We start from the raw sequence: 27,863 nt of genomic DNA on the forward strand, positions 1-27,863 counted from the left end.
TCGAGGCAACGACAGCAGCCACAAAGAGTGAGGCGTTTCAACTTCTTACGTAAATCAATGTTTTCAGTGGGTTCTTTTCTGCTTATAACTGCTGAAATGCTAGCCCTCTCCTTCCATATCGAAATGCTATTACAGGTAGAGGCACATCACCCACCCAGTTTTGTTCCTGCAATCTTACACAACACTTTTTCAAAGAAACAAGCAATTAAGTTGCTGCCCCTTTTCAGCCACGCGCCATTCCAAGATTGATGTCATCTTTCAAGCGACAGACTGTGAACGCGCTCTGCAACCATGGCATTTAATTTAGAAGTCAGCACTTGACACGTTGAAGTATTTGGAATTCCTGAAGTCTGGCTGTCTGCACAGTTGCATAATTTGAGCAGGGATAACCTCCTTATAACCGGGAGAGAGAGAAGAATGTCAACAGACAATCCCTTCTACGTCAAGGGACACCTCCTCCTTCGTCATGTGCCAGCAAAAGCATCACTGCTTTGTCACAATTTGACTTTCTTCTCATTTAAGCTAGTGCATTACAATGCCTAAAAGGAGTGAAGTTACACGTATCACCAGATCTTCTCACAGAAATGTACTCAAATGTTCTCAAAGCCCATTGAAAAAGAAGTTTACCAGATGTAACAGACAACGACAACTCAATGCCAGATGCGAAGCAACCAATACAAGCGCCAAGTACCCACGACCTTCTCCTTGTCAGTGACAAGCCACACAAACACCGTTCACCTCACAGCACAGGCATCGCACATCCCTTCACGAGAAGGACATAAAAATAAAAAGCCTCCTTCAAGCAAGTCATGGGACACAACCAAAAATAACGTTCGGATGCTTGTTCAACTTCACACACAGGGGAAGCTGTATTTGCTTTTGATCCTCTCAGCAAACAGCTGACCAGACCCTCCTAACAGCAAACATTTGCTACAGACACCACAGAACGAAACCACCCCTTTTAAAAGTTGCCAGAGTTTATGATTAACCTCCTGTTGCAACAAACATGGCAAGGGTTCAGTTTCACTTGCTGACTACTTCTCTTACGTATTACAGAAGAAATATATGAGGACACTCCCCCCCCCCTCCAATCCTCACAGTCACAAGAGGAGGAATTCTCTCATCCTGTAAACAAAACCAGCGCGAAACCTTCTGTGTGGGAAAACGAGGGCAATCCTCCCTCCTGACAAGTCAGCATCCGTGCAACATCCACCTGGGGAGACTAAAGTAGAGCTGGAAATTCCCTTCCCCTGGAAAAGGACTGCTTGGAGTGTTCGCACCAATTAAAGTTTTGGATTAAAAACAGCTGTTTAAATAGAAGTAGTCCCTAGAGAGAGACACTTACAGCATTGTAACTGGTTTCTGGTATAAATAGTTTTACATCAATGAGGCATTTATACTGGTAGAGCTGTGTCTAAGCTAGCAGGTTAACACTTGTTCAGCTCCATCTCCTTAAATAGATGCACTTAAACCCAGGCAAGGTCTCCCAGGTGCATCACACCTTGGAACTGCATTACATGTAGATGTCAAGCTGTAGTAAGAGACCTCAACGGGAGAAGAAAAGCACATCGCACTCGAAATACCCTAAGAGACTCTTGGATGCTAGCCCGTGGCCCGCCGGCACTAAAGCCATTCCCACTCAGTGTCACCTTGCAGGGTCCACAGAGCCGTGCCGTAGGCGTGCCCCGCACACGATAAGCAACACGTCACCTCGTCTACGAAAACATGCAGCTAGAAGCCAGGGATCAGCTCAGGAAGTGAACTGGGTGACCTCCACCTAAGTAAAAGCTAAGTGTACCCCAAGGATAAGTAAAATAAAAATTAAAAAAAGGGAAAAGGAAAAGCTTCATGTCAGGCAGAAGCACAGAGAAAGCAGGGGCAAACATGTAAGCGGGAAACCTGAGAAATTCCCCACATGGGTATGACAAACCGAGGACCTCATGTGAGAAAAATTATGAAAGCAGGAGACTTCTAGAAACATCAGAATAGATCCTGGGCTGGACAAATCATGTGTATGACAGGAAAAGAGAAACTGAACGTATTTTAGACCCACGGTTTCCAACTTGGGATCTGCAGATACCTAGGAAGTACGGAGACTACTTCTTTTTACTCTGACAGACTGCTCAGGAAAGAAAACCCAAAAGTCAAAGCAAAAAAACCAAGGTAGGCTTAACCTGACCATATCGCACTGCCATGTCAGCAGGGCACATGAAGAAAAAGGGTTGAAAGTCTCAGTCATGAAAGATGTAACAGGCAGCCATGAAGAGATAAGAAATGGGTAAGAACGGGTGACCTCTCTGGCACGTGTAGCAAGGAAGTACTACAGTCTGGGGGCAGGCACCAAAACAGCTGCCACTGGGTGTCTGCGGGAACATGCAAGACATGAAAGGACAAACAGTGGAAACCTTCTCCCTGGAAGCGTGTAGGAGAAATGCCTGCCTGCCTCCCCAAGGCTACCGATGAAATGCTGCCTGCTCCTTTCCCGATGCGTGCAAACACGTGCAACACGGGGATGCACCAACTTTTGGTAGGCGGTCAGCAGGATAACCCTGGTGTGTGTGTGTGTGTGTGTGTGTATATATATATATGCAGGAGGAGACAGACCCTCCCTCTTCAGTGGGCAGAACAAGCTCCACAGGCGCAAACAGGAGACGGGCTGGAGGAGTTGTCCCTTAGGCTTTGGTGGAAGATATCTGCATGTCTATTTGGGTGGAAAAAAACTTAGCAGCTTTTTGTAGGCAGGAAGGAGCCTCCTGGGGTGTGTGTATCTAACAGGCTGTGGTGGTCAAGCATGGAGGCATTCCCCTCCCTTCTTTCCACCTGTGTGTGGAAAGAAGTACAGCAGATTTTGGAAGGCAGCGGTACCCTTGCCCTGTGTGTAGGAAAGGAGGTAATAGGCTCTTGGCAAGCAAGAGGCGGACTATACCCCCCCCCCACCCCCCCCAGCATCTGCCAATGTTTATGTTTGTGCATAGGAAAATAACCCCGAATACATGGAAGGAGAGCAGAGAAACATGCAACAGATCTTGGCAGATGAGCACTACGATATCCTCATCATGCGTGGCCATAGGTGCAAGCAGAGGCAGCACGGCAGACCCTAGCAGATGGGCAGTAAAGAATATGCAGAAAAGGGTGTTGTAGGAGGGAAAAAAAAAAAAAAAAGAAAACAACAACAACAAAGGGACAGCAGGCTTTGCCTAACAGCTAGTGGGAATCCCTCTTCTCCTCCCATAAGCCTGCAGTAGAAAAGGGAGGCAGCAGGTATCCCGCTGGGATGCAGGAGACAACACAACTCCCCCCACACACCCCGAAACTACACGTTTGCCTGTGCCCAGGCAGCCGAGGGCACCCACGGGCTTCAACAGGCAACGCAGCTCCCTCGGGATGCGCCTAAACACCGCATACAACGGGCAGCACGACCCCCCGGGGCTGCCCGGAGCGGGGGGATAAACGCCCCCTTGCCCCGGGAACCCGCTCGGGAGGCGCGGAGGTGACACGGCCCCTCGTGGGAGGGGGACACACGTGCGCACGCGGCGGAGGAAGTGCACCGCGCAATGCCATCCACCCCCCCCCCCAATCCCCGGGGTGGGGTGGAGGGGCGAGCCGCAGCCGGGCAGCCCCGGGGACACCGGTCACGCCAGACCTCCCCCCCCGCCACGGGAAACACGCGTGCACAGAGCGGCGGCGTGGAGGGCTCGGGGGGGGGGGAGGGGGGGACGGACCCGCGGGGTGCAGCAGCCAAAGCCCTCCCCGGGGTGGGCGCCCGCCTGCGCGCGCAGGGGCGCCGTCCCCCGCCCCTGAGGGGAACCAACGGCCCCAACGGCCGCCGCGCCACCACCCTCCCCTCAGCTCCACCACCCTCCCATCCCATCCCCTCCCCTCCACCATTCTCCCCTCACCTCCACCACCCTCCCCTCCCCTCACCTCCACCTCCCCTCCCGCCGCCACAGGCCCGGCCGCGCTCCCCGCTTACCTGCGGTCGGTCGGGCCCGGCGTGCGCGGGAGGCCGAACCCCCTATCTGGGGCCGCGCCGGGGCCCTGCCTGGGCCATGACGGCGGACCGGGAGGCGGCGGCGGCGGCGGAGGATGAGGATGAGGAGAAGGGAGGAAGAAGCCGCCGCCGCCGCCGCCTCCCCTCAGGCGGCGCACGGAGGGGGGGGGGCCGCGCGCGAGCCCCCCCGCGAGAGGTGTGCGGGGGGGGCGGCGTGCGCGCGGCTCGAGGGGAGGGCGGGAGGAAGAGGAGGAGGAGGAAGAAGGGGGGGCGGGGGGTTCCCGGCGGTCCGAGCTCCCGCACGCCGCGCCGCCCGGCCGGGCACTTTGTTTGTGTCCCAGAGTGCACCGCGGCGGGGCGGCGGGGGCGGGGCGGCGGCGGAGAAAACGCATGCGCAGTGCGGAGCGGCGGGAGAGGTCGGGACGGGCACCCCGCGGCGGGGACGGGGTGTTCGGTATGTGCGCGGCCCTGCCCCGGCCCCGGGCGCTGCACGGCGGGCACCCCGCGGCGTGGGTGTCCCCGGGGACCGGGATGCTCCGGTGCGGGTGTCCCCCGGGGCCAGGACCGGGCACACCGTGCATCCCACCCTTCCCCGGGGCCGGGACCGTGCCCACCGTGCATCCCAAGCTCCCCCGGTGCATGCACTGCCGGGGCCAGGACCGGGCACACTGTGCACCCCACCCTCCCCCGGGACCGGGACCGTGCCTACCGTGCATCCCAACCTCCCCCGGTGCATGCACCGCCGGGGCCAGGACCGCGCACACCGTGCACCCCACCCTCCCCCGGGGCCGGGACCGTGCCCACCGTGCATCCCACCGTCCCCCGGTGCTCCGCTGCATGCAGCCGCGGGGCCAGGACCGTGCACACCGTGCATCCCAAGCTCCCCCGGTGCATGCACCCCCGGGGCCGGGACCGGGCACTGTGCATCCCACTCTTCCCCGGTGCTCCGGTGCATGCAGCCCCGGGGCCGGGACCGCGCACACCGTGCATCCCAAGCTCCCCCGGTGCATGCACCCCCGGGGCCGGGACCATACACACCGTGCATCCCAAGCTCCCCCGGTGCTCCGGTGCGTGCTCCCCCCAGGGCCCAAGACCATGCAAACTGCCCTCCCGTTTGCATCCATCCCGATCAAGTTGGGAGTTAACGAGTCTCTAATTAATCCCCCCCTATAATTTGGTCCAAATCTGGGCGAACTCGGGGTAAGCGCAGCTTAATTTAACGTGATGAGTTTGCTCCACGCCTTGTTTTACGGTGGGGGTTTGGTTCTGGTTTTTTTTTTTTTGCGATGAGCGCTCAGTAAATTAAAGCAGGAAACAGACTGAAAGGCCCCGCTCCAAAAAATGTTAATCAGCAGCAAAAAAATTTAAAACCGGCCTCTGGAAAACGCCACGCTGCTCCGTCGGCAAAAAAAAAACCCAACCCCGAGGCCGAACTCCCCGCGCTGTAGTAAAAACCCTGGGACTATTTTAGGTGATTACTTGCAAAACTGGGGAGAGAAGCAGAGCCCCAGCAATCTCCCGGGTCAGACCCTCTGCTGCTTAATTCTCTTTTTGCTTCCTCTCATGTCGGCTTTAGATTTGCGGGGAGCTGTATCGCAACCCTGCTGCACGACAGCCTTCCGTTGCGATCTGCTCCTGTGCAAAGCAGGAGCAAAAAAGCACCGATTTCAGCAGGTTGCACGTGTGTGCGCAGGGGTTGCTCCTGCTTTAATAGGACATGATTTGCAAGGCAAGGAAGAATCTGCTCCTGGCTGTCCATGGTAACTCCTAAATCACAGAGGATTAATAAAAAAAAACCCCAAACCTCGGGCTGCCATCCCTCACCTTCAAAAAGCTGCTAAGTGTCGAGCTGGGGGTGTTTGATGGTGAAACTGTTGTTGAGCGAGTGATTTTAGTCGACCGACAGCCGATGCCGTTTCCTGAAGACGCTGAATCTGATGTGCCTTTTCTCACTGACTCCGTAGATGTGGGCGTAGCAGGTTGTGGAATTGCTTCGAAACGCTGATTTGTAACAATTTCATGAATAAAGCTTCAGGTTAGCGCAGCAGAGACGCTTGGTCATTGCTGTGGGTTGTTACGCTTGCTCGTATCCTGCTTGAGACTTGCTCTGAGCAGGTCGTGGGCTTTGCACGGGAGGGAAATAAGGTCCAAACAACCTGAATTCGTGTCGGGAAGACGGTTAAATTCAGCGTGGTCCGTGTCCTCGCCGTGCTTCAGCACAATAACAAAATCCTCCAAGTAAAGCATTTAAACCAACGGCCTTTAAACCTGCTACGTGTAGCCTGGAAATAAGCCATAAAACTGCCCGGTGAAACACCACCTTGACTTTCTTTTTTAGGAATTAATTCATCACACACAAACACCCCGAGAATAAAGCACGACCCCAGTGTCAGGCGAGCGATACGGCTGCAGGTACCCAGCTGGGTTGCCCAGGCTTCCCCTGGAGCAGAGCTGAGCATGGGATGCTCGGCTGGTGCAAATCAGCGTACGGAGGTTGGATTTACCTCCGAATCGACGGCGTTTCCCCAATGGGAAAGCAAAGCTGCCTTGCAGACGGTGATGTTCGCAAGGCGGGGAGCTCTCCCGCCCGCGTGCATCCATTTCCCCCAGAAAAATCACTGTGTCTTTGGTGATTCAACCCCATCCCTCCTAAAAAAAAAAAAAATCCTTTATTGAATTTCTTCCTCTTTCTCCCTTTTCCTTATCACTTCCCACAATGGCACACCCGCTTCCTGGCTGCCATCTCCGCTTGGCTCGTTAAGTTTCCAATTAACAGCGGGCCGGGAAGCCGGTAGGTTTGGGATGTGCGCTCTGCACATCATCACCGCGGAGGAGCACATCAGCCTCCCCAGCCTGACTCCGATATGAATTTCTTCCCACTCCAGCAAAAGAGGCTGTTTTATTAATAACAATTTATTAGCCCTCAATACCTGAAGAGGTTCTCCAGCGATTCCCAGAGCCACGTCGTTTGCTGGAGTAAATCTGGGAGGGAGCCGTATTGATTTACGCCTGCTTGGGTTTCCTAAGCTACCAGGTCGTCCTTTATTACTGTTTGCTTTTTCTGCAGACTTGGAGTTTCTCAGCGAGAGGCATTGCAATGAATTGCCAAAATACCGATTCCCGGTATTTTCCCGGTAAGGGGATTTGTTCTTACACACATTTTACAATGTCGTGGGCTTGATTTGTGGACACAGATGGAGCAACACTGATGTAAACCCTGAGTAATGCAGTGGTAAATCTGGTCCGTGCATCTATTGAGGGTGAGCCTGTGCTCACTTATAGGGACCTATAGGGACCTTGGGGGTCCCATTTGAGGGCTATAAAACACCAGTGGGAAAATGGGGAGAAAGCACTGGGGGGGACTCGTAGCCTCCACCTTTGGCTTTTAAATGGGATGCAAGCTGCCACAGCTGGGGATGCTTAGCAGAGCAGTCCTGCATCGCTTTCAGGGCTTGCTGCCAGCGGCCACTGCGAAGAAGGGGGTCCCATCTGCAGCACGATGGACATGGCAGGAGGCTGTGCTGTCCCCTGAATGCCCTCCTTGTCTGTCTAAAGAGAAATTGTGGTTTCCCATCCACCCAGAAGACACCCAGCTACGTCTCCCGTCCATCACTGGGGTCTGGCCCCTCACTTTAATCCTTCAATCTCTCCCTTCCTGGCTTGCTCACCCTATTCAAGCAACCAGAACGTGCAATTCCTGGCTGGAGGCTGTTTTACCCTCTTTTTGCAGCCTGTGGGATACGTTTTCCTTCACTTCAGCAGCTCTTGGAGCAGATCCCGTGCTGCTAGGAGCCTGCTTTCCTGCTCCTGGCAGGATGCATCCATTAACACCCAAAGCAAAAGACACCTTTCCTGTACAGCCTCCCTCTCCCCTCCCTGACCTCGGCACCTCCAAGCAAAACCTCTTTGCTCCCACCCTCGAGGACTCGCTGCCTACTCCTTAATTTAGCACGGGTGTGCAGGAGCCATCTCCTCTCCATCCTCCTGCCTGTTGCGGTCTCCAGGGCTTGGTTAAGTTACTTTGGCTCAATGCTGCTGACTTCTCTCTTTGGCAACCCTTGATTTTCTCCTGGCATCGGGAGGATTTGGGGTTTATGTCCTCTCCAGACCTGGGAGTGCTTTGCCTGGTCCTCAGCGAGTGCCATCCCACAGGTTAAAGCATCCTGGTCAGCAGGAGAGGAGGTTGACGTGAGCAGTTTAGGAGAGGAGCCTGTTTTCTAAGATGCTCTGAATTGCAACAGCCCCTCTGAAATGCCATTGCCTAGGAGCTCTGGGAACCAGACCGCTTGCTTGGGCGACTGAGGGTGGATTTAACAGGTACCTGTACGGAGAAAGAGAGATCTAGAAGAGCAGAGGGGCTGTAAGACTGGGATGGATGAGCTGAGCAGAGGATAACGGCAGAAAAGGGACATTATGGTCCTAGGACATGTCAGGAAGGATGTTTCCATCAGGAATAAGGAATGATTTGTGGCTGGAGTACCAGGTGCTGGTGTGACCTTGCTGGGACACTGTGGTCTCTTCTGTCCAGGGATAATAAATTCAGCCCAGAGCTAAGGGGGGTATTTTATGAGCTGAGCCTACAGAGCTTGACTTGCAAAGTTTAGGAAAATAAGACTGAAAGAGGGCATACAACTCCTGTCTACAAATACAAGGGAGGGGAGGTATAAACCAAGGAGAGAGGAAAGCTGTTAAACTAAAGAACAGCACGAGCACAAGGACAAGGGGGAGCAACTACCCAGCAATAACTGGGCTTGGAGATCAGGAGAGCCCAGCCCTCGGAGGGAGGAGGTTTTGGAACAAAGGAGCAAACCGCCATTTCAACACGTACCTGGTGATGTTCATGCATGGAGGGAGCAGCCTGTGGCATCCTACATCCTCTGAAAGTGCCTTGTAAGAGGAAACATGCCAATAAAATTTAATTACCCCTGACTGGGGAGCAGCGCTATTCGCAGCACGGGGTGGGGAGGTCCAGCCGGGGGTTGACCCTAATAATTTCCCCCTGATGGGACTGCAGAAATACATCTCTCTGCCTGCTGGTCCCCGTTGTCTCTGGGGTACCATCGTGGATACGGTGACAGAGAAGCTCCCATCAGGTTTATTTTCTTATCCCACTATTCTTTTTTAAAAGTTAAATTATGATGGTTACACTGCTATGATTAATTAAGGGCTTTTTCCTGCCCGGTAATATCCCAAAGCCTTTGGCATTGTTTGAAATTCCAATTATTCAACTCAAACCCAGCGATGGCAACAAAATGACAAAAAAGAAAGGTGGAGGAAAAGCCAGGGCAGGCTGCCGCCTTAATGAGCCGAAACCCAGGACCTGGCTGTACGGGCGCCAAGGGAAGTCATCTAAAATGAATGTCACACCTGGTTATAAATAGGGTGGCATGCATCGCTGTGCCCATTAACGTAGTGACACATCCCACGGCAATGGGTTAACCCTTTCCCTTGCCCTCCCATGGGGCTAAATATAGGCAGCCTCTGCCCAGCCGTGGCAGGATCATTTTCTAGCCCCATCAGTGGATGGAAATAACCAATAGACAGAAAATAAGCCACAGCCGCTGTTCAACGTCAGGCTATGCTTTCACCTAGGACATCCATCAGGACAGCCTGTTTGACGCAAGCAAAGATATCCAAATTACCTTGTAATGAGCCCATGCTTATTCCAGTGAGATAGCTCCAAAATCTGCGTTGCCATAGCCCAAATTTCAGCGATCCTGTGTTTCAGAAGACAACACCGCACCTAGAGAGACAGCGCCGAGTTCCCTCTATCTATGGTTATTATACAGTTAAGCGAAGGAGCCAGCATCCCCTCTGTTTTAGCCCTGTTTGGGCTGTATGTCCTCCTAGCAAGTAGCAGAATTATCTATATGCGTGTACGTGTAGCGAGGAGGGAGGTGCTCATAAGCAGCCTGCAAAACAGAGATGATTCAAAATTGCTGGGGAATAATTTTTGCTCCCTGGGTTTTGTCTACTCTGGCATGCAGTGTTTTGGTTTAGCATCTCAAAACTGAATTAACCATTTATTTATAGCTGAATAAGCTACGGAAAAGGGAGATTTAAAGTATTGCTCTTGGGATGGAGATTAAAAAAATATATCCTGAGAGAAGTGCAAACAGAGACAAATGCAAAGGGGTAAGAGGCAGGAAATCCTTTATTGAAGGGGTAAAGGCAGAGTCACAAACAGACTGTTTTCAAAGTTAAAAACAAATACAAACAAAAGGCTAAAAACCAGAAAACAATATTTCCTCCCCCCTTTAAAATGAAAGTCCAGAGCTTAATTTTGGTTGGATTTGTTATGCTTACACAGCTCGGTTGGCAATCGCGCCCTGATTGGGGCGCACCAAGGAGGAGGGAGACACCAGTCATATACCAGAGTGGTTAAACAATGAGCGGAGACATCCCCTCTCCGACCCCGCGGCAGGTTTCGGACTGGGGATGTGGGAGCAGCATGTTAAAACACAGAGAGTCTTTTTTTATTTTTTGTTAATTTTTCTTTTTTTTTTTTTTTCCCCTCTCCTTTCCAGACAGCTACTGTACAAAACCAAACAGAAATTTATAATAAATACCTAACACAAGAGGCTCAGTACGTTGCTACAATCCTTCACTGAAGGGAAACATATATATACATATATATATCCTAATATATAACCTCTTTGACTTAAATCAGCATAAAGGCTACGTGTTTCTATGGGAAGGCTAGGGCAGGAATCCCACTTAACATCACCCAGACCCCACACCTCAACCGAGCATCGCTGCCTGCGGTCCCCCCGCTCCCAGCAGCGTCCCCGTCCTCCTCCTTGCTGGAAAAGCAGCAGGATTTGCCCGCGGCAGGGAGTTTTTGCATCTAGGAAGCTCAGGCGAAGCGACCGCGCAGTGAATATAAAAAAAACTGGAAGAGACCCCTGGCGTGCACGACTCCGTGTGATAAATACAGACGTTTTCCTTGGCACCGTCTCAGGCTGAAATTTCTGACCCATCCTAAATGCTGGTTACGACACTGGAGTGGAAACACACGCTGGCCTTTGAGTTAAAATCTCGCAGGCTCAAAGGGGAAAAAGAAAATAACCCTGCAAGGCTACATGACTTTAGCATCCAGCTATTTGTTAGAGCGAGAGAGGGCTTAAATTCCTGGAGATTAATTAGCAGACGCAGAACATTGCCGGAAGGTAGGTCTGAACGACAGCCCAAACGGCTCCGCATCCAAACTCTGCAGCTGGCCTTTATTTTTTTTTTTTCTTTCCTAAAAGAAAGGCGCCAAGCCCTCGGTACCCTCAGTCCTTGGCTGTAGCCCCCTTGGTTTCAATAGGAATAACCTACGGGAGATAAAAGCTGAATATCTTGGGTTTTCAAATAAATGGTAGGGTTTCTGGCATGGCTTCGGGGGAGCAGCTCACCCCATAGTCCCATCCTGAACCTGCCTGGCCAGCAAGAAGAGGGTCTCACACAAGCTTAGCTCAGGCAAAAGAGACAAGAAAAAGGATTCACTCTGCAATTGCAAATGGGGAAGCTGAGCCATTGCAAATTCAAGTCTTCCTCCTCCAGCCCTTCTTCCCTTCCTATGAGAAAAAGGCTGTTCCCACTGGAAATTCAACGTTTTGCTGCCAAAAGTGGAGCCAAGGCAGGGTATGGACATCCGCAGGGAAGCGGCAAGGGGCATCGAGAAAGGAGCCTGGAGACAGCGAATCGCTCGTCCAGCGATGGCAAAACTTTCCCAAATTCCATCCCCGCTCCCCAGGCACTGGCTGCTGCCAGTGCACGGATGGCGATCGCTTCGAAAGGGGGAAAGTTCAGGGCCTGAGCAGCCATCTGCACCGGGGCCAGACAGCGGCCGGGCTGGGGAGAGGAGCCTGGCTGTTCCCCGTCGGGAAGAAGGAGCTCTAGCCTTGCCAGACTCGGTTTTAGACCGAGAATTGCTCAAGCAAGGCTGGAGCCTGGCACCAGGTCCGAGCATCTTTACGTATCCTGGGAAAGCAGAGGTGAAGAGCGGCACCGGTGAAGAGAGGCTCAGCATCTGCAGATCCTGGGCTCATCCCTGCTGCAAGCCAGGTTAGCAAATTATCTCCAAAATTAAAGCAGAGCTGAGAAAATGAGCACACAGGGGACTGAAAGCCAAGGATGGGAGAGGAAAGGCTGGCACACCCAAGTGTCCGCTCCAGAGGGGGAACGGGGTATCGCGATAGGCATTTCACAGTGAAAGCACTGCAGGATTAGTAATTAATTAATCCTTGCGGCAGCCCTGCAAGACAGATGAGGTGTAATTAAGCCCTGGTTGTATAGCTGGGGAAATCAAGGCACGGGGTTGCAGCTCTAGGAATAACCCTGCGGATGCTGGGGGTGTTTGGAGACAGAGGTTTGTCACCTCGTAGATTATAAATCCAGCAGAAACCACCATGACCATCTCACCTGTCCTCCTGCCTAATGCGTGCCAGGATCCGGCCCTCGGCTCGTTCTTGCTCCCAGCCAAACGAGCGAGTTATCTCCCAAGCTAAACACACAGCTGATAAAATGCTCCTCATGCTCCAGGACACCCACGCCGCTGTAGGGAGGGGACGGCAACCTGATCCAAGCTTTTTGCAAAGGGATCCTGATTTTATCGGCAAAGTCGCCCACCCTGGGACCTCCTTGACCTGCAGCTGGGACGGGGCGATGGCAAAGCCTGGCTCTGCATTTTTTCCAGCCACAAACCCCAAGCGAACCTTACAAACAGAGTTTGCAACCGTGTTTAACAACAGCTTTTTGGAAACACCCTACAGATAGGCTTATTTTTCCCCTTAAATTACAACTTGCCTGCGAGCAACCAGCCAGAAAGAAAGGATGAAAGAAAGAAAAAGAAGTGATTCCTCCCTCTTTTGCCACCGTTATTCCCCCCTCTGAGGTAGACATCGATCGGGTGGGGATGAACCGCTGGAGAGTGGTTATTCATCTGGCGAGCAAGCCCACGGCATCCTCGCCATCCTGCCCCGGTGTCGCCGGCACGGTGCATCGCCGCTGAGCCCATCCTGGCTCAGCACTGCCGCAGCACGCAGGCGGCGGTGGCTGGCGGTGGCCCCGGTGAGCTGCATTTCTCCGGGGTGGTGATTTTACCGGTGTAATCGATGCAAGAGGCGTTGCGTGTCCGCACGCCCTCACCGCAAGTTTGGGAGCAGGGGGACCAGGGACCCAGGCGCCAGAGCGGGCAAGGGACGTCTCCGCAGGGCTTGATGTCCTCAGGCTTGAGGGATCTGTCGCAGGCGGAGGAGGTTTGACCCTCCACGTCCCGGCAATCCACCGTCCGCCTCTGCCAGCCGGAGCCGCATGTCTTGGAGCACTCGGACCAGTCACCCAGGACCCACTGGGAGGTCAGCATCGGTCGGATGACGTTGGCCGACTTCTTCTCTTTGCCCTTTTGCTTGCTGAAAGGGACGTCCTTGGGGATGAAGAAGGTGTACTTGACTTTTGGTGGGAAGACCTCACTGGCAATGGTCAGCAGCTGGACGGTCAGGGGCTCCGGGAGCTGTCGGAAGCTCTGCAGCCTCTCCAGGGTCGTCATGGAGCCGCTGTATTTCAGGATGGTCCCCTTGATGAGGATGTCCTGCTCCATGGCCGAGATGGCAAAGTCTCCGTTCAGCAGGTACTTGCCCTCGAGGGTCCTCAGGGCCAGGTAATTCCCGTCGTGACGGACCCCGCGGTGGCTGCGCTGTTTGATGTCGATGTTGGTTGCTCCGGCAGGGATGGTGACGATGTCGTTGTAGCCGTATCTGCACGGGGCAAAGGGACATGGTTATTTTCCTGGACTTAAGAGGAGACTCACGGAGGGGATAGCACTTGGTGAGCGGGATTGTGGGTCTGAAGCCATTCCTCTGTAACCCTGAGCGCTCAGGAACTTGGAAATATTGCGGTCGTGCCAGATGTGTGCTCGGCTGGAAGATTTTGCTGAATTACATGCAAAAATGAGCGATGCAATCAAACGAACAGCCCTACAGTTACCAGCCTCGGTGGGAAATTCCCCTTACTCCCTTTCTTTTGAAATGGGTGAATTGTTTGGGACTAAAAGCCTGGTTCTGCCCAGTGCTGCTGTCACTGGTCACTGTCACTGAAGGACAGCATCAGCTATAGGTAGATAGAGAACAGCAGAATAGGAGAGAGTCAGGGCACTGCTGGCATTGCACGCACAGAGGATACGTACATTGGCCAGATGTTGCTGCTAAAACCGGATCAGCAGTTAAACAGTTAACCCAACAGACGTCTCATTGCAGATGACTTGATATTAACTCGAAAGCCTTTCCCAGAACACAGCAAGGACTACGGTAGCAAAACCGTCCCTCTCCACGGGCGGGCGTCTCTGCACCCTGGGCTCATCTTTGGAAGGGTTTTGCAGCCACCACCACGATGCAGACGAGCTCCCGGTGGAGGGCACATCCCCATGCCAGGGGAGGGTTTCCCTGCAAAGCCAGCCAGAGCCCATCCCCGGAGCACCACGGCTCCCAGGACAGCACCAGGAAGGCTTCGGTACTCGAGCCCTCGGCACCTAGTGATATGGTAATTACTATAATAAAATGCCACCCTGGCGTGACTCATGCCGTAGGGCCGGCAGGATCGTTTTCCATGCATCCCCACGGTTGATGCTGCGGTTGGTAATTAGGTTTAGAGTATTTTGGAACAAAGCCTTCGGGTCAAACTCTGTTCTCAGTCACCCTGGCCTCCCTAACCCTGATCTTAATGGGATCTCTTCTTGGCTGTAGCTACCACGCTAATCTCTCTTTAGTCAACCACAAACAATTCATAGGAGAGTGGAAGCCCCATTTCAGCTTACTCCCTGGAAGGAAACCATTTAGGAAATCTAATTTGACTGCGTGAGTCACCTCGCCGCATGGAATTGGACGCGTTGGGCTTTTGTTACGATCTTTTCAACAAAAGCCTTGAATTCAGCTCTCTGGCAAAGCAACGGAGATCTTGGCGTGAGGGAAGCGGCTGCCTTGATGCCCGTGTCCCAAGACTGAAATTCATCCCCAAGCCCAGGGAAAAGTTATTGAACTATTTATATCCCACATCAGCCTTCGAAATATGTGTCCAGCTCGCTGCATCGGGGTGAGATGCATATTGTAAACTCCTTGGGGCAGCAGATTTACTTGCAGTGGCATACTGAGCACATCACCCGTGTCAGCACCAGCTATTATTTTAGGAAATAAACTCTGCTTGGCTTGCATAATGCTGGCCTGAAATAAACTTAGCGTAAGCTCGGGAGTTTGGGGAGGACACCAGGCTGTTACAAGGCCACCCGGCTGAGGGCGTTTGCACGGCTGCAAGCCCCGATTAACAGCACGGACGGAAAGCCAAGCACTCCTCGAGTCCAGCGGCTGCAGACAAGGTGTGCAGCTAGGTGCGATGCTTCGGGTGTGGAAAGCAAACTGGCTTTACCTGACCTAGGAGGACTCTTAATATTCCTAGCCTAGCACTTTTGCAATTAAAAAAAAAAAAGAAGAAAGGAGAATGAGAGGGGAAGCTGGTTTTTCTCCCACCCAGCCCATCTCTGCAGACCTCTTCTCCCCGGCGCCTTACTTGGATCGGTTGAGCGAGCCGGATATTTTCCTGCAAGTCGAGCCATTGCCACCACACACCCCGCACTTGTCCAGCTTCTTGGAGGACCCGACTACATGATCGCAGCCAGCCTTGATGCACTGGCCGTGGACGCAGATGGAGAGGGTCTCCGGTCCGCACAGCGTCCCATCGATCACCTAGGAAAGGGGGGATGCAGAGGAGCAATTAGGGCATTTGATCTGAAACAGGGCAAAGAGGGGAAATTGCCACCATCAAGTATCTTACCTTGGCCTCAAAGACTTTAAATTCGCTCCTCCCTCTGGCTCGGCAAAAGAGCTTGCATCGGTCTCGGGGTGACACTCCCGCGTACTTGGGAACCCACTCCAGGCGATTCCCTTCCAGATCCGTAAAGTTGTAGCTGTTGTACTTCTCGCACTGCTGCTCCCGAAAGCTTTTCCCTGAAAGGAAAGGCGAAATGTGACCCAAAAGCCACGGGAAGCCGGCAGGAACTGCCGTCCTCCTTGGCCGTCATGGCGATGCAGGAGCGAGCCGAGGATAGCGGGACTGCGTGGCAAGCGTGCAAGCAGAGGAGGGATGCCACACACCTCCCACCCAGCCGGAGGGGATCACAACCCCCAGCAGAAAGCTGTTGTCCCCCCCAAAATATGGATATTCAAGGAAGAGCGGAGCAATGCCTGGCGATGGGTTCTGGAGAAACGGGGCCAGGAATTGAGCGTGCATTTGGAAATGGCATCCTTTTGCTATGCGGATGGGTGGCTTTGCAAAGCTGGGCTTACCATCCGGCGGGCACTCGTCGGTGTGGCAGGACTGGTACTTGGCGCGCTGGCCCTCGCAGTACCTGCCGCCGTGCTGGGGCTTGGGGCTGTCGCAGTGGCGGTGGGAGAACTGCACGCCGCCGCCGCAGGTCCGGGAGCAGGGACCCCAGGGGCTCCACGGGCCCCAGCCACCGTCCACTGCCGGCTGCAAGAGGCCACAAGAAGCTGCTAGATCTATCCCTGAGCTCCTCCATCCCCGGCTGCTCGCTCCCAGGGCGAGCAATAGTCTGGAGCAACATTAAAATCACCCCCCAGCTCCTCTCCCTGCGTCACCAGCCGGGGCCCTGACCCGGCAAAGCACTTGAGCACATACTTCACGTGAAGTTATTACTGACTTCCACCAGTCTGTTCACGTGCTTAAAGTTAAGCTTGGGTTTAAGCACTTCACTGGCTGACTCAGAAATCACCACTAATTGCCTCGGCAGGGCAGAAAGCAATGATTTAATTGCAGAACTGCGGCTGCTTGCTCTGGTTCAGACCAGCCTGAGCCTCGGCAAAAGGCACGGCAGCATTTATCTACGAGCTGGGCTTGCCAGTAATAAAGATTAATGAAAGGTGCTGTTGAAGGAGAGATACTCAGAAAACAAATCAGGCAAATCCAAAGCTAATCCAGGAGACGGCAGGACCGGGGCCAGAGGTTTGAGAATCCCAAAGGGTTGAGCCCCAGGCCATTGGTCCCCTATCCCCTGTTACCTGGGGCTTCAGGGCATCCTGCGGCATGCAGCGGCCATCCCAGCACAGCCCACCGGCTTTGCAGGGGGTGCCGTCGGCCCACGGCAAGCTGCCGTTCTTGGTGTGGCAAAGGGTCTCCCCGCTGCCGGTCCTGCACCAGAGCTGGGCGCAGATGTCCTCGTCCGTGGTGTTGGGGCAGTGCTGGAAGTCCTTGCCGAAGATCTGCTGGCACTGCTGGTCCAGGCTGTACAGGGCTCCTCGGCCGGGCAGCTCGGCGGGCAGGGAGAGGGGGTCGGCTGGGGCATCGAGCAAACAGTCGCCTGGGCAAGGCAGAGATGCATCAAGGCTTGATGCCATGGGTTGCGCCAAGCAGGGCACCCCAAACCTCTGTCTGTGGTCTGTTTTGACCCCCCTTCATCCCACACACCCCTCAAGGCGCTGCAAAGAGCCTGAGCAATTAAGGAAAAGGCTTTCTTGAATGATGAGGTTCCTTACCGTGCCCTCCGTCCAGGAACTCGGTGAGGTACATGGCGCTGCAAGGGGACCACGGCTGGGTCTTGTTCAAGTGGATGAAAAGAGGAGCCATCATGTGGTGCTTACCGAGGGGCCCGAAGAGCCGCTCGCAGGTCTTGGAGTCGTCGTGGGGCATGCTGAGCACGTGGCCTGGGGAGCAGAGAGCATCGGTGAGCCGCAGCCTCCCAGCCCCTGCTCTGCTGCAGATGATGCGCGGGCAACTGGGAGCATCTATAAGTTATCAAGCAGTTCCTATTGCTGCAAAAGCTATTTGCTTTGATAAAGCAGAAGCGATAAACAAAACGGTGCGTGCTTGCTCTGTCTCAAAGGTACAGCCCGCTGAATGCAGGGCAAAGCAGCCCAAATTAGTCAGCGCATCTCCAGGAGTAGCAAACCAAGGGGGAGAAGTGCTTGGTCCCACACCTTAGCTCATCACATCAGGCAAATGCACCAATTTACACCAACTCGGGGACTTCTAAGCGCGTTTGCTGGTGCAAACCAGCTTCTGCTGGTGCCAGAAGCTCCTCAGTGCTGCCTAAGGCTTGGCGGGTGGTACCCAGCCAGGAGATGCGGGCACTGGGCTGTGCTCCCAGCAGCGGGGCTGGCCACACCGGACTGAAAAAAGCAGAAACCCCCTCGGGAAGGGATGCATTACCCAGTTCGTGAGCCAGGGTGTAGGCTGCCTGCAGGCCCTCGTCCTCAATCACGGAGCAGCTTTTGTTGCGGTCGCACATGGTGCCGATATCTGCCACCCCCAGCGTGTCGCAGCTTTGGTGTCCGCAGAAGTCCTGTTTGCGAGCAGCGCCAAGGCGGGTAAGGCCGGGTGAAGGGGTCCCACCTTTGGTAGCCCCAACATTTCTGAGCAGAGCCGGGCAACCCACTGCTGGTCTGCACCCCAAACGCAACCACCGCCCCTCCCATAGCTTTGCTGCAAGCTCCATTCTTTGCATGGCAGGGGGATCCCTCTTCTCCCTCCAGAGACACCTCGACCCCTTTCTTATCCCCCCCCCGAGCACCCCCAAGGGACCCTTCAGACCTGTCTTGTCAGCAGGATGGCAGTGTCGTAGTGCTCCGGGTGCCGGTCGCTCGGGGGGTTGAACCTTTGCTGCCAGCTGCAGAAGTTGCGCAGGGTGAGCCCGCCGTTGTCGGACACCTCCGGCCCCACCGCCGCCTCATCCACCACCAGCACCTTCACCACCACCAGGTTGATGGAGTTCTTCAGGCTGGGGTGCTTGTAGATGCGAGCCGCCATGGACATCAGGGTTAGGACGTGGTTCTGCGGGGAGAGAGAGGGGCAGGGAAAGCCTGGGTGAAACCTTCACCTCTTTTTTTTTTTTTTTGTTAGGAAAGGAGAAATCAACCTCCTTTATGATGCCTGCCACATCCAGACTGACTCAGGTATCCACCTGGGTTGACGGACTAAGTGCTGCCTTTTCTGTACATGCTGCTTTACACCCTGTGCCAGCGGGAAGGACTGGCAGGACAAGACCACCCCTGCATCCCCTTCTCCACTTGCCACGAACCCTTTGCACCCAGAAACCCTTCGGGAAAACCTCACGTGTCCTCAGCGAGTGCTCTTGCATATTCCCAAAGCATTAACCCTGCCCTCACCGCCCTGGGGCAGGAATCGCCTTGTGCACAACCTCCCGTGGGTGCAAAACCACCCTTGCACAGCTGTAAAACTCCTGCCCACGCTGGTCGGCAGGGTTTGAACCCGACATCCTCAGCAACAAACCGGGGTCAAAGCACTTTGACAGCCAGGTCTTTGCCCAGCAGCATCTCCTGCTCGGGCAACGGGGACGACCAGAGATTACTTAATATGTCAAACACGCCAGGGATGTTTAGGCTGATGTAAACATCTTATCGGAGCATCGAAATTCCTCCTCTGCTTGGCACCCGTTCCCGGCCCCGGAGTCAGGAGAAAAAAATGCAGCTATTACACAATATAGTATTGGGAAAGAGAAAGTGGCTTCTCTCCTCCCCAGACAAATTACACCCTGCGGTCTCGCTTCAGCGCCACTATCTAATTAAACTGGAAGGACTCGGTGGAAGCCCTCTCCGACAGCTGAGTTTCACCCAAAATCCATGTTTTCCGAGTGGAGCTGGCTCCGCATGCTCATCCATCACAATGCTGCCGGGACAGTGATATGTACAAAATGCCATTTTCTTCGCAAACGAGGGAGATGTTTAGGGAGATACGCCCCTCCCCTAACAGCAACGGCTTATTTGCTGCACTGAGAGCCGCTTGCCCAGGGCAGTTGTGGCTATTTTAAATGATTCTGCCACATTTTATCCCTTTGCTGGCAGCTCCATGTAAACAGATGTCTCGCTTCAGCAAGACGTATCCCAAGTCCTCCCCGGCTCATTATCCGAAGGCAGGCCCCGGCAAGGACGATGGGAGCGCTGAATAGACTGGTTTATTTAGACTGGCCAGATCTCTGCGACATGACTCACATCCCAGCCCGAAGCATGCAACAAATGTCACGGAGAAGTCACCACCGAGGCAAGAAAAACCCAGGTGAGATCCCCACGAGCGGTTGCTCCAGGGGAGTGTTTACCCCACAGGGAAAGTCCATTGGGAACCTTCCGAAAAATATCACAAAGCCTCCCTAAATTTACATGTGTGAAGACTTAGAAGGATGCTCTGCGCTGGAGCTGCGCATCATGGGATCATCCCTCATTTCCAAGAGAGCAAATCCCGTCCCATCCTTTTCTAACCCATTACAGGTTTCTCTCCATCCTGGAAGTTGTTACCTGGGCACTCTCAGTCCCTACTGCAAATGCCCCGGGACACCAACCCTCGCATCTTCAGGGTTGCATCCAGCCAAGAAATTCTTTCAGAACAGGAACAGAGGGACTTGGAAAACATCTGTCCACCTTCCCTTCGTCTGGAAAGCGAAGACGGAAAGCGAACCGAACAAACAGCTATTTAGTGCAGATTAAAAGGTCAAATTCACTTGTTCCACCATCTGGTGTCTATTTATACCCATCCTTGGACCGTGCGGGAGCTGGTTGGGTTTCGGATGGACCCTGAGTGCTCCGGGGAGAGCGGCAATCCACCTGCACCGCCTTGGCTTGGCCAAAGGTTTGGAGCTGGGGCCAAAAGCAAATTACGGGATCCCCAGGGCTCAGGAGAGGCTGACTGAACACTTTTGGCCAACAACCGGCTGCGGACGAGTTGAATCCTGCTCGTCCCATCCTCTCTGTGCCTTTGCAAACAGGCTCTGGCTTGACGAGCCACCCAGGAGGGAACATCGCCTTCTGCGGGGTTTCCTTCCCGGCATCGAGGCTGAGGATGCGGGTATCGGGGCAGCCACGGGGTCGGGTCTGGGGAGCCCAGAGGTGCAAACGGAGTGGTTTCTGCCTCCTTGCAAGGCACTGCAGCGCAGTGGGCACAAGGCGCTTCCCTGCCATTTCCAACCAGCGTCCCGGGAGATCTTGGCAGGATTTCTGTCCAGCTGGTAAATAGAGCTGGAAAATCAGCCCCCTACCTGCTCTGGGGGGGAGAGGACATGAGCCTGAGCCCGAGCCCAAGCAGATCGCGGGAGCATCCCTCCTCTGCCCCACACAGGGCTTGTATGGCCAGGCACGAACATCGCAGCTGAGCCAGCCCGCTGCAGAGGCAGTGGAGGGGTTTCCGCTGCCCGGTGGTGCCCCCCCCAAAACCTCCTACCTCTTTTTTCCCTGGCTGCAGTCTTTGGCTCCCTCTACTCTCAAGGCGATCAAATTCCATCCATTTTCCCCCCAAAATGAGGGGGGAAGCCTTTTGTCCGACACACCTGCATTACAGCAGCTCCGATATCCCTCCTGCCACAACATCGCTGCTTCTGGGAGAGCCCTAAGCCAGGCACGCAGAGGTACCACCGGCACTGCCTGACGCGACACTGTCAGCGGCAAACAGCACACGCAGAGGGTTAGCAAGGGAAAAAATAAATATGAATCAGAGCACGGGGAACTGAAGTGATTGTTTTTAACCTGATAATGTTGAAGGATTTCACTTTCTGATACAGGCTCTTGCAAAATCTCTGCTGACATTCTCCTTCGTGGGAACCACGCAGAAACTGAAGCCTGCAGAGGTCCCCAAACTGTTGTTTTGTTTTGTTTTTTATTTATTATTATTCTGGGGGGGGAGAAACTGCTCTCACACAGACACTAACTATTATTGTGGTATGCACATAATGATCTAATATCACTGGACCCACCCAGTGCAGAAGGATGGCAGGGAGCACCGTGCAACACCCCGGCACGACTCGCCTCCCTCTGACGTGCTCCCCAGCTCGCCGAGATTAATGCTCAACCCGACCTGGGGCTGTAGGTTGGTTTGTTTGTTCATAGGGTTGTTGGGTTTGGGGTTTTTTCCCCTCCTTTCTCCCTAGAAGCCAGCATTTCTATAGGGGGGGTGGGGGTGGGAGGGAAGAAACACTGAGATTTCTGGAGTGCAGACAGATGGAAGGAAGAAAACACGGGGTCAGATGCGAGGGCTGCCCAGCTTTTAAAAAAACAACTGGTAAAAACATATCCCAGCCTGTCTCTCTCCCCTGAAGCGACATCTGCGTGCTGGACCCCTGGCTCGGATACCTGCAGCGGCCGGCGGCTGCCCCGCCAGCCTCCTCCTGCCTTTTGAAGCCTGGGCCAAGAATTCCCTTGCAAAAATGTGGGCGGCAGCCAAGGGAAATGGGGGGCAAGCCGGAGGAGAGGGGGACACCTTGCTCAGCCTGCCGGTGTGCCTGGCTGCCCTCCTGCCTTCCCCGCTCTCTGCCTCACCCCTTTTCCCTTTGCCACATAATTTTTCCCCCTTCTCTTTCCCTCTTTGCTGGATATGTGGGGCTGACCCGCAAAAGAAGCAATTACCCCTTTTCAGGGCAGGGGAAACTGAGGCACACGCAGGACTGCCGCCACCTCTTTGCAGGCACGGGTGAACATGAAGCAAAACCCCGTCCCGAGAGCATCCAGGGGCAGGAACGCTGCAGTTTGCAATTGCCCCTGGGCTGCTTCGGTGGGAGCCGGCTCCCTTCACGTTGCGCCTTTCATACCGAAGCCCTTGACAATCGGCGGTCACTGCGCCAGCGGCGGAGCTGAAACGCGGCAGCTGTTTAACATTACGGGGCGATGCGAGGAAGCGAGCGCATCGGCCAGGGGAATATTTAGGGAGGCTGCCCGGTCCTCTGACCCCTTGCACCAAAGCGGATGCAGGCTCGGGGTCACACCCGGGGGACAAATCCCAGAGGAAAAGCACCAGCAATGCTGGCGGGTGGCAGCAGCAGCGCAGGTCCCCCTTTGCTTTGCAAAGATCCCCTTTAATCCCACCCCGGTTGCCTTTGGGATGAGCTCAGGAGGGGCCCGCTCCTTTTGTCAAGGGATTAAGTGAACTCATCCGCTCAAGCTGCAAAATATCCTAAAGCGAGCCTAGGGGCCGGACACGAGGGGACCTGAGGCTCCAGGGTGGCTTTGGCTTTACCTCCACGGTCACTTCGACAGTCGATCCGGGTGTGGGAGAGCCGGCAGTGGGACCCCAGCAGTGCCCCGTGCTGCACGCTCCGGCACCTGTCTGGTCTTAGAGGGAAGGGATTGCAACAGCACTCCTAAAAACCTCGTAAATCTGCCTGGAAAAACCACAGAAGTCAGGCGAGGAATTCCAGCTTAATCAGACCAATCTGATTTTGCCGTGGTCCTCGGTCGTTACCAGCTCTTGGAGTCGCAGACTCCATGCTTGCAAGAGCAAGAGAGAAAGAAAAGGGGATCGTAGCCATCGTGTTTGCAGAAGAAAGCTTGGAAGCACGTCTCATCTGCACCCAAGAGACTGGAGAAATCCCACCACAGGAATCTGATCCTGCTGCCAACTGGCTGGGGATGCTTGCGGCCAGTTTTTGTAACCGCCTGATGCATTAGGTGTCTCGGCAAACATCCCCTGAGACTTGCAGAGCATCTCCGCAAGTGCAGCCTGCGCTGCAGGTGCTCAGCCCAAATGCCCTTTCAGAGGGATTAGCGCCTGCGCTGTCTCCTGCCTCAGTTTCCCATACTCAAAACCACCACTTAATTCTGTTAGTGATGCTCACCATCCTTTTTTTTTTTTTTTTTCACCCCCCCAAGCATTTTGGGTCCTCAGGAGGAAAAAACAAAGGATAACTTGTGTGTCCAGCCTGGAGCCTCACACCCATCCCTATATAAGGGGGCTCTTCCTAATCACTGCAGGTCTCATCCTGCCAAGTCCTCCAGGACCTGCCAGCTCCTCCCAGGTGTTATTGCTCAGCACTGTCCTGCTGCTAATGCTCCCCAAATACCCCAACTCCTGCAAGCATCAAGCCAAAAAAATTATTAAACCCCCAAATTTCAAGTTCTGCTCTCACTTCATCATTTCCTCCTGGTTTACATGAGTATTGATGGAGGTAGAATTAAGCTCTTGTTATCTAAATTAGGTTAACAGCTGAGCTATCATGGCTCATATTGATTAGAAATAAATCATTAATAGCATTTTCCTAACAACAAGCATGACATTGATTATAACTTGCAACGCTTGAACGCATCTTATGGTGATTATCTTCCACTTGAGCTGTTACAGCTTATGCAAGAAAATAACTGGGAAAACAAACAATGCTTGTGACCTTTAATAAATATTTGGTAATTAAAGTGTGGTTACGGGAAGACAAGTCACTATATAAATATGGTTTCTTCTGACTCAACATTTCTGCTCCCTGGGCATCTCCTAGTCAGCTCTCTAAGGTCTCACCAGCACAAGCAAGTAATCACTTTTTTTGGCCCACAAAATGTAGGTATTTAGGGAGAAACAAGACAGCTATTTGGTCTCCTGACTTAGCAGCAACCGTGCTTCTCCCTGCATTTTTGCTGCTGAGAACAAAAGACACAGAAACACAGCAGGTGGCTTTTTTTTTTTAATGCTACACAAGAGCTGGTTGAAGTTTTCTCCCAAATACTTGAATACGTTCTTGCCCTATTCAACCAAAACGAGATCTTTAAAGGCTTCCTTCCCATCAAGAAATACCCTGAGGGGTGACGCAAAGATATTGCTCTTGGGGACAAAGAGGAGATGATGGTAAAATGGGAGCCAAGCAGACTGGGAAGTCACTGATAACTAAGGAGGGAGCTGTCACGGACCTACCGGGCAGCATCACCCACGCCCAGGGCTGTACCAGCCGAACCAGGGCAGGGTCCCAGTGTTTCAGCCCCTTGGTTGTGCGTATGTGCAGCTCAGCAGCCTTCTGAGAGCTGCCACGGCACAGATTTACCCAGACGGTTGTTGCTTTTTCCCCAGCTCCAGCTGGGCATTATCAGGATTTCCCCCCTAAAAATATATCACCTTATTTGTAGCAGGAGGCAGACCCTCGGGTGTTGCTTTAAAACCACCGGGTGCCCAGCTGGGTGTAGAAGATGCAATACTCTATTTTTCCTGTCCTCTTGGGGAATCAGAGGCCAGCCTCACACTACAGGGAGAGTCATTTCCACCACCATTTATATGCCTGTTGCTTAAAAATTCAGGTTACTCCATTGCAAACTCTGTTTTTGACTACTGTGAGCTCTGGGGGGGTCATCTCCAAGTGCAGCATCCATCACTCCTTGACCTTCTGCTATCTGTTCCTGCCAGCCTGGCTTGGTGGCATGCAAGGAAAACCAAGCAAGGGGTGAAAGCTGAGTGATGCTGAGCAGCTGAAATCAGCTGGAGCTCCAAGGTTTAGCATTTCTCAAGGTCCAGCCCTGCCTGAGCAGGGCTGGAATTAAAACACTGCTTTATTAGAAGTGGAGAAGCTGGATGAAGCCCCCAGGGGAAGGATAAAGCAGGCAGAAATGGCAAAGCCAGGCTGCCAAAGCGCAGCCCCTGGTTTCAGCTGCCCGACTGCTTTGCGCTGAGCTCCAGCTTCAAGGACTCCTCTAACAGCCCCGTGCCCAAACAACCCACCGCAGAGGACGAGCAACTTCGGTGCACAGTCATCCCTCGCAAAGACCCGAGTGCGTTTCAGACCATGCAAACCTGCATTTGAGCCCGAGGACCCAAACAACCCATCACCCCAGGGAGCATGGTGGTGGGAAGCTGGCTTTGCAAGAGGCATGAAAAATGACCTGGTGCCGAAGAAAGCGGCTGGTCAGCAGCCCCGGAGATGGATGTGGGGGGCTGAGAGGCCAGGATCTGCTCCCGGCGTCGCCACGAAGCCTGGCCATGGGCAGGGTCTCCGCAGCCGGAGCATGTTGAAGGAGGGGAAGAGTTTCTGGCTGGGGGAAAGGGTTGTTCGTGCATCTGCTCGGCTGCTAACAGGTGGCTCAGGAGCAGGACTGCGCATTACTCAGCCCTTGGTTTATTTACTATCTGGCCAGAGCTCCTATCCGGAAGGGAGTTAAGCCCATTGCTTTGCAGCACAGCTCTCTCCCTGCAGCAAGAAAGGCATTAACCCCCTCTGTCCCTCATCTCTGGGGACACCAGACTGATGGGACGTCCCAGTGTCCAGCCTGTGCGGACAAACGCTCCCCCGGGATAGATGCTGGGTCTGGGAAAGGGTCCCCAAACACTGAGCGAACCCCATAGATCAACCCTGCAGCCTTTGCCCCAGGGATTTACAGCCCCTACACAGCAAGGAAAGGTGGGACAGAGCCAAGGTCCCTCATCCCGTCCCCAACCCTCTACTCGCTCACCCAAGGTGGTCCCTGGTGTTACCGGGGCTGCAGGGGCTGGGCAGGCGGGGGGGGGCCCGGCAGCCCTGGAGTAGCAGCAGAGGCAGTGGGCTGGGGGGAGCAGAGGGGGACAGGAGGGGACAGAGAGGCAGCGGGAATGGGGACAGGATGGGACAGAAGATGGAGGGGACTGCGGGGACAGAGGGGAAGCAGGGATGAAGTGAGGGAGGGGACAGAGGGATGGAGGGGCAGCAGGGATAGAGGATGGAGGGATGAAGGGATAGAAGGGATGGAGGGGACAGAGGGGCAGCGGGGACAGAAGGATGGAGGGATGAAGGGATGGTGGGGACGCAAGGACAGAGGGGCAGCAGGGATGAAGCGATGGAGGGGACGGAGGGGCAGCAGGGACAGAGGGATGAAGGGATGGAGGGGATGGACAGGCAGCGGGGACAGAGGGATGAAGGGATGGAGGGGATGGACGGGCAGCGGGGACAGAGGGATGAAGGGATGGAGGGGATGGAGGGGCAGCGGGGACAGAGGGATGAAGGGATGGAGGGGATGGAGGGGCAGCGGGGACAGAGGGATGAAGGGATGGAGGGGCAGCGGGGACAGAGGGATGGAGGGGACGGAGGGGCAGCGGGGACAGAGGGATGGAGGGGACGGAGGGGCAGCGGGGACAGAGGGATGGAGGGGACGGAGGGGCAGCGGGGACAGAGGGATGGAGGGGATGGAGGGGCAGCGGGGACAGAGGGATGAAGGGATGGAGGGGCAGCGGGGACAGAGGGATGGAGGGGACGGAGGGGCAGCGGGGACAGAGGGATGGAGGGGACGGAGGGGACAGACGGGCAGTGCGGACAGAGGGACGAAGGGATGAAGGGGACGGAGGGGCAGCGGGGACGGAGGGACGAAGGGACGGAGGGGCAGCGGGGACGGAGGGGCGGGGGACGCCGCCAGCCCTTACCTCCACGTCCTCCCCGTAGAAGCGCACCATGGAGGCGTCAGCCACCAGCAGCGTCTCCACGTACCGCGCCTGCGAGACGAAGCGCTTGCCCCGGCGGAGCGGCTGCCCGGCCCCGGCCCCGGCGGCAGCGGGGTGGGCGCCCGGCGGGGCGGCGCGGCGGCGGAGGCGGTGCAGGCGTCTCCAGGGCGGTCCGGGCGAGGGACGCCCGAGCGGCTGCAGCTCGTAAGCCGCCCCGTCGAGGAGGAAGGCGGCGCGGAGGCCGCCGCCCCCGCCGCAGCGGCTGAGCACGGCGGGGGCATCGGGGCTCCCCTCGACGCCCCCCGCGTAGAAGCAGCCCCGGCGCGGCGGGGCCCGGCCCGCCGGCCGCCGGCCCCCCAGGCGCTGCAGCCGGAGGCGGGGGGCCAGGAAAGCGGCGTCGGGGCGGAGGCGGAGGACGACGGCGCGGCCGAAGGCGGCCAGCCGCAGGGCCAGCTGCCCCGGCGGTGCGGGCAGGCGGGCGGGCAGCAGCGGCTGCGTCTCCCGCGGAGGCGGCGGCAGCGCCCACGCGTGGCACAGCAGCAGCAGGTGGAGCGGAGCCCGGCCCCCCAGCAGCGCCCGCCGCCCCATCGCCTCGCCCGGCCCGGCCCGGCCGCCCCGCCGGGCTCTCGGCGGCTCCCCCGCAGCCTCCGCGCCGGCTGCGGAGCCCGCTGTATTTATACTTTCTCCCCCCCGGCTTTGACATAAGAGGTTTATTTTTGATCTCTCGCTGCTC

The 27,863-nt window shown here is 55.1% G+C and overlaps 2 protein-coding genes across 16 annotated transcripts in view; both read right to left on the reverse strand.

Annotated features, from left to right (window-relative positions):
- ZBTB44 (zinc finger and BTB domain containing 44) overlaps window positions 1-4,132 on the reverse strand; it is an 82,562-nt gene extending 78,430 nt beyond the window's left edge. For 9 of the 15 annotated variants that reach the window (XM_072884406.1, XM_072884409.1, XM_072884414.1 and 6 more), the window contains exon 1: window positions 3,974-4,132. The gene's annotated coding sequence lies outside the window, so the exon portion shown is untranslated. The remainder of the gene's footprint in view (window positions 1-3,973) is intronic. The other 6 variants (XM_072884404.1, XM_072884403.1, XM_072884418.1 and 3 more) reach the window with 3 other exon arrangements.
- A 6,112-nt stretch (window positions 4,133-10,244) lies between these two features.
- On the reverse strand, window positions 10,245-27,718 carry ADAMTS8 (ADAM metallopeptidase with thrombospondin type 1 motif 8). The gene is made up of 9 exons (XM_072884517.1): window positions 27,113-27,718; window positions 18,569-18,808; window positions 18,188-18,320; window positions 17,515-17,682; window positions 17,041-17,339; window positions 16,309-16,492; window positions 15,797-15,969; window positions 15,533-15,708; window positions 10,245-13,731 (listed from the first exon to the last, which is right to left on the reverse strand). The coding sequence occupies exons 1-9, from the start codon at window positions 27,716-27,718 to the stop codon at window positions 12,999-13,001; spliced, it is 2,712 nt and encodes a 903-aa protein (XP_072740618.1). The 3' UTR covers window positions 10,245-12,998.
- Window positions 27,719-27,863: the final 145 nt, after the last annotated feature.

The sequence above is a fragment of the Ciconia boyciana genome, chromosome 20 (assembly GCF_034638445.1).
Source record: "Ciconia boyciana chromosome 20, ASM3463844v1, whole genome shotgun sequence".
Taxonomy (NCBI): domain Eukaryota; kingdom Metazoa; phylum Chordata; class Aves; order Ciconiiformes; family Ciconiidae; genus Ciconia; species Ciconia boyciana.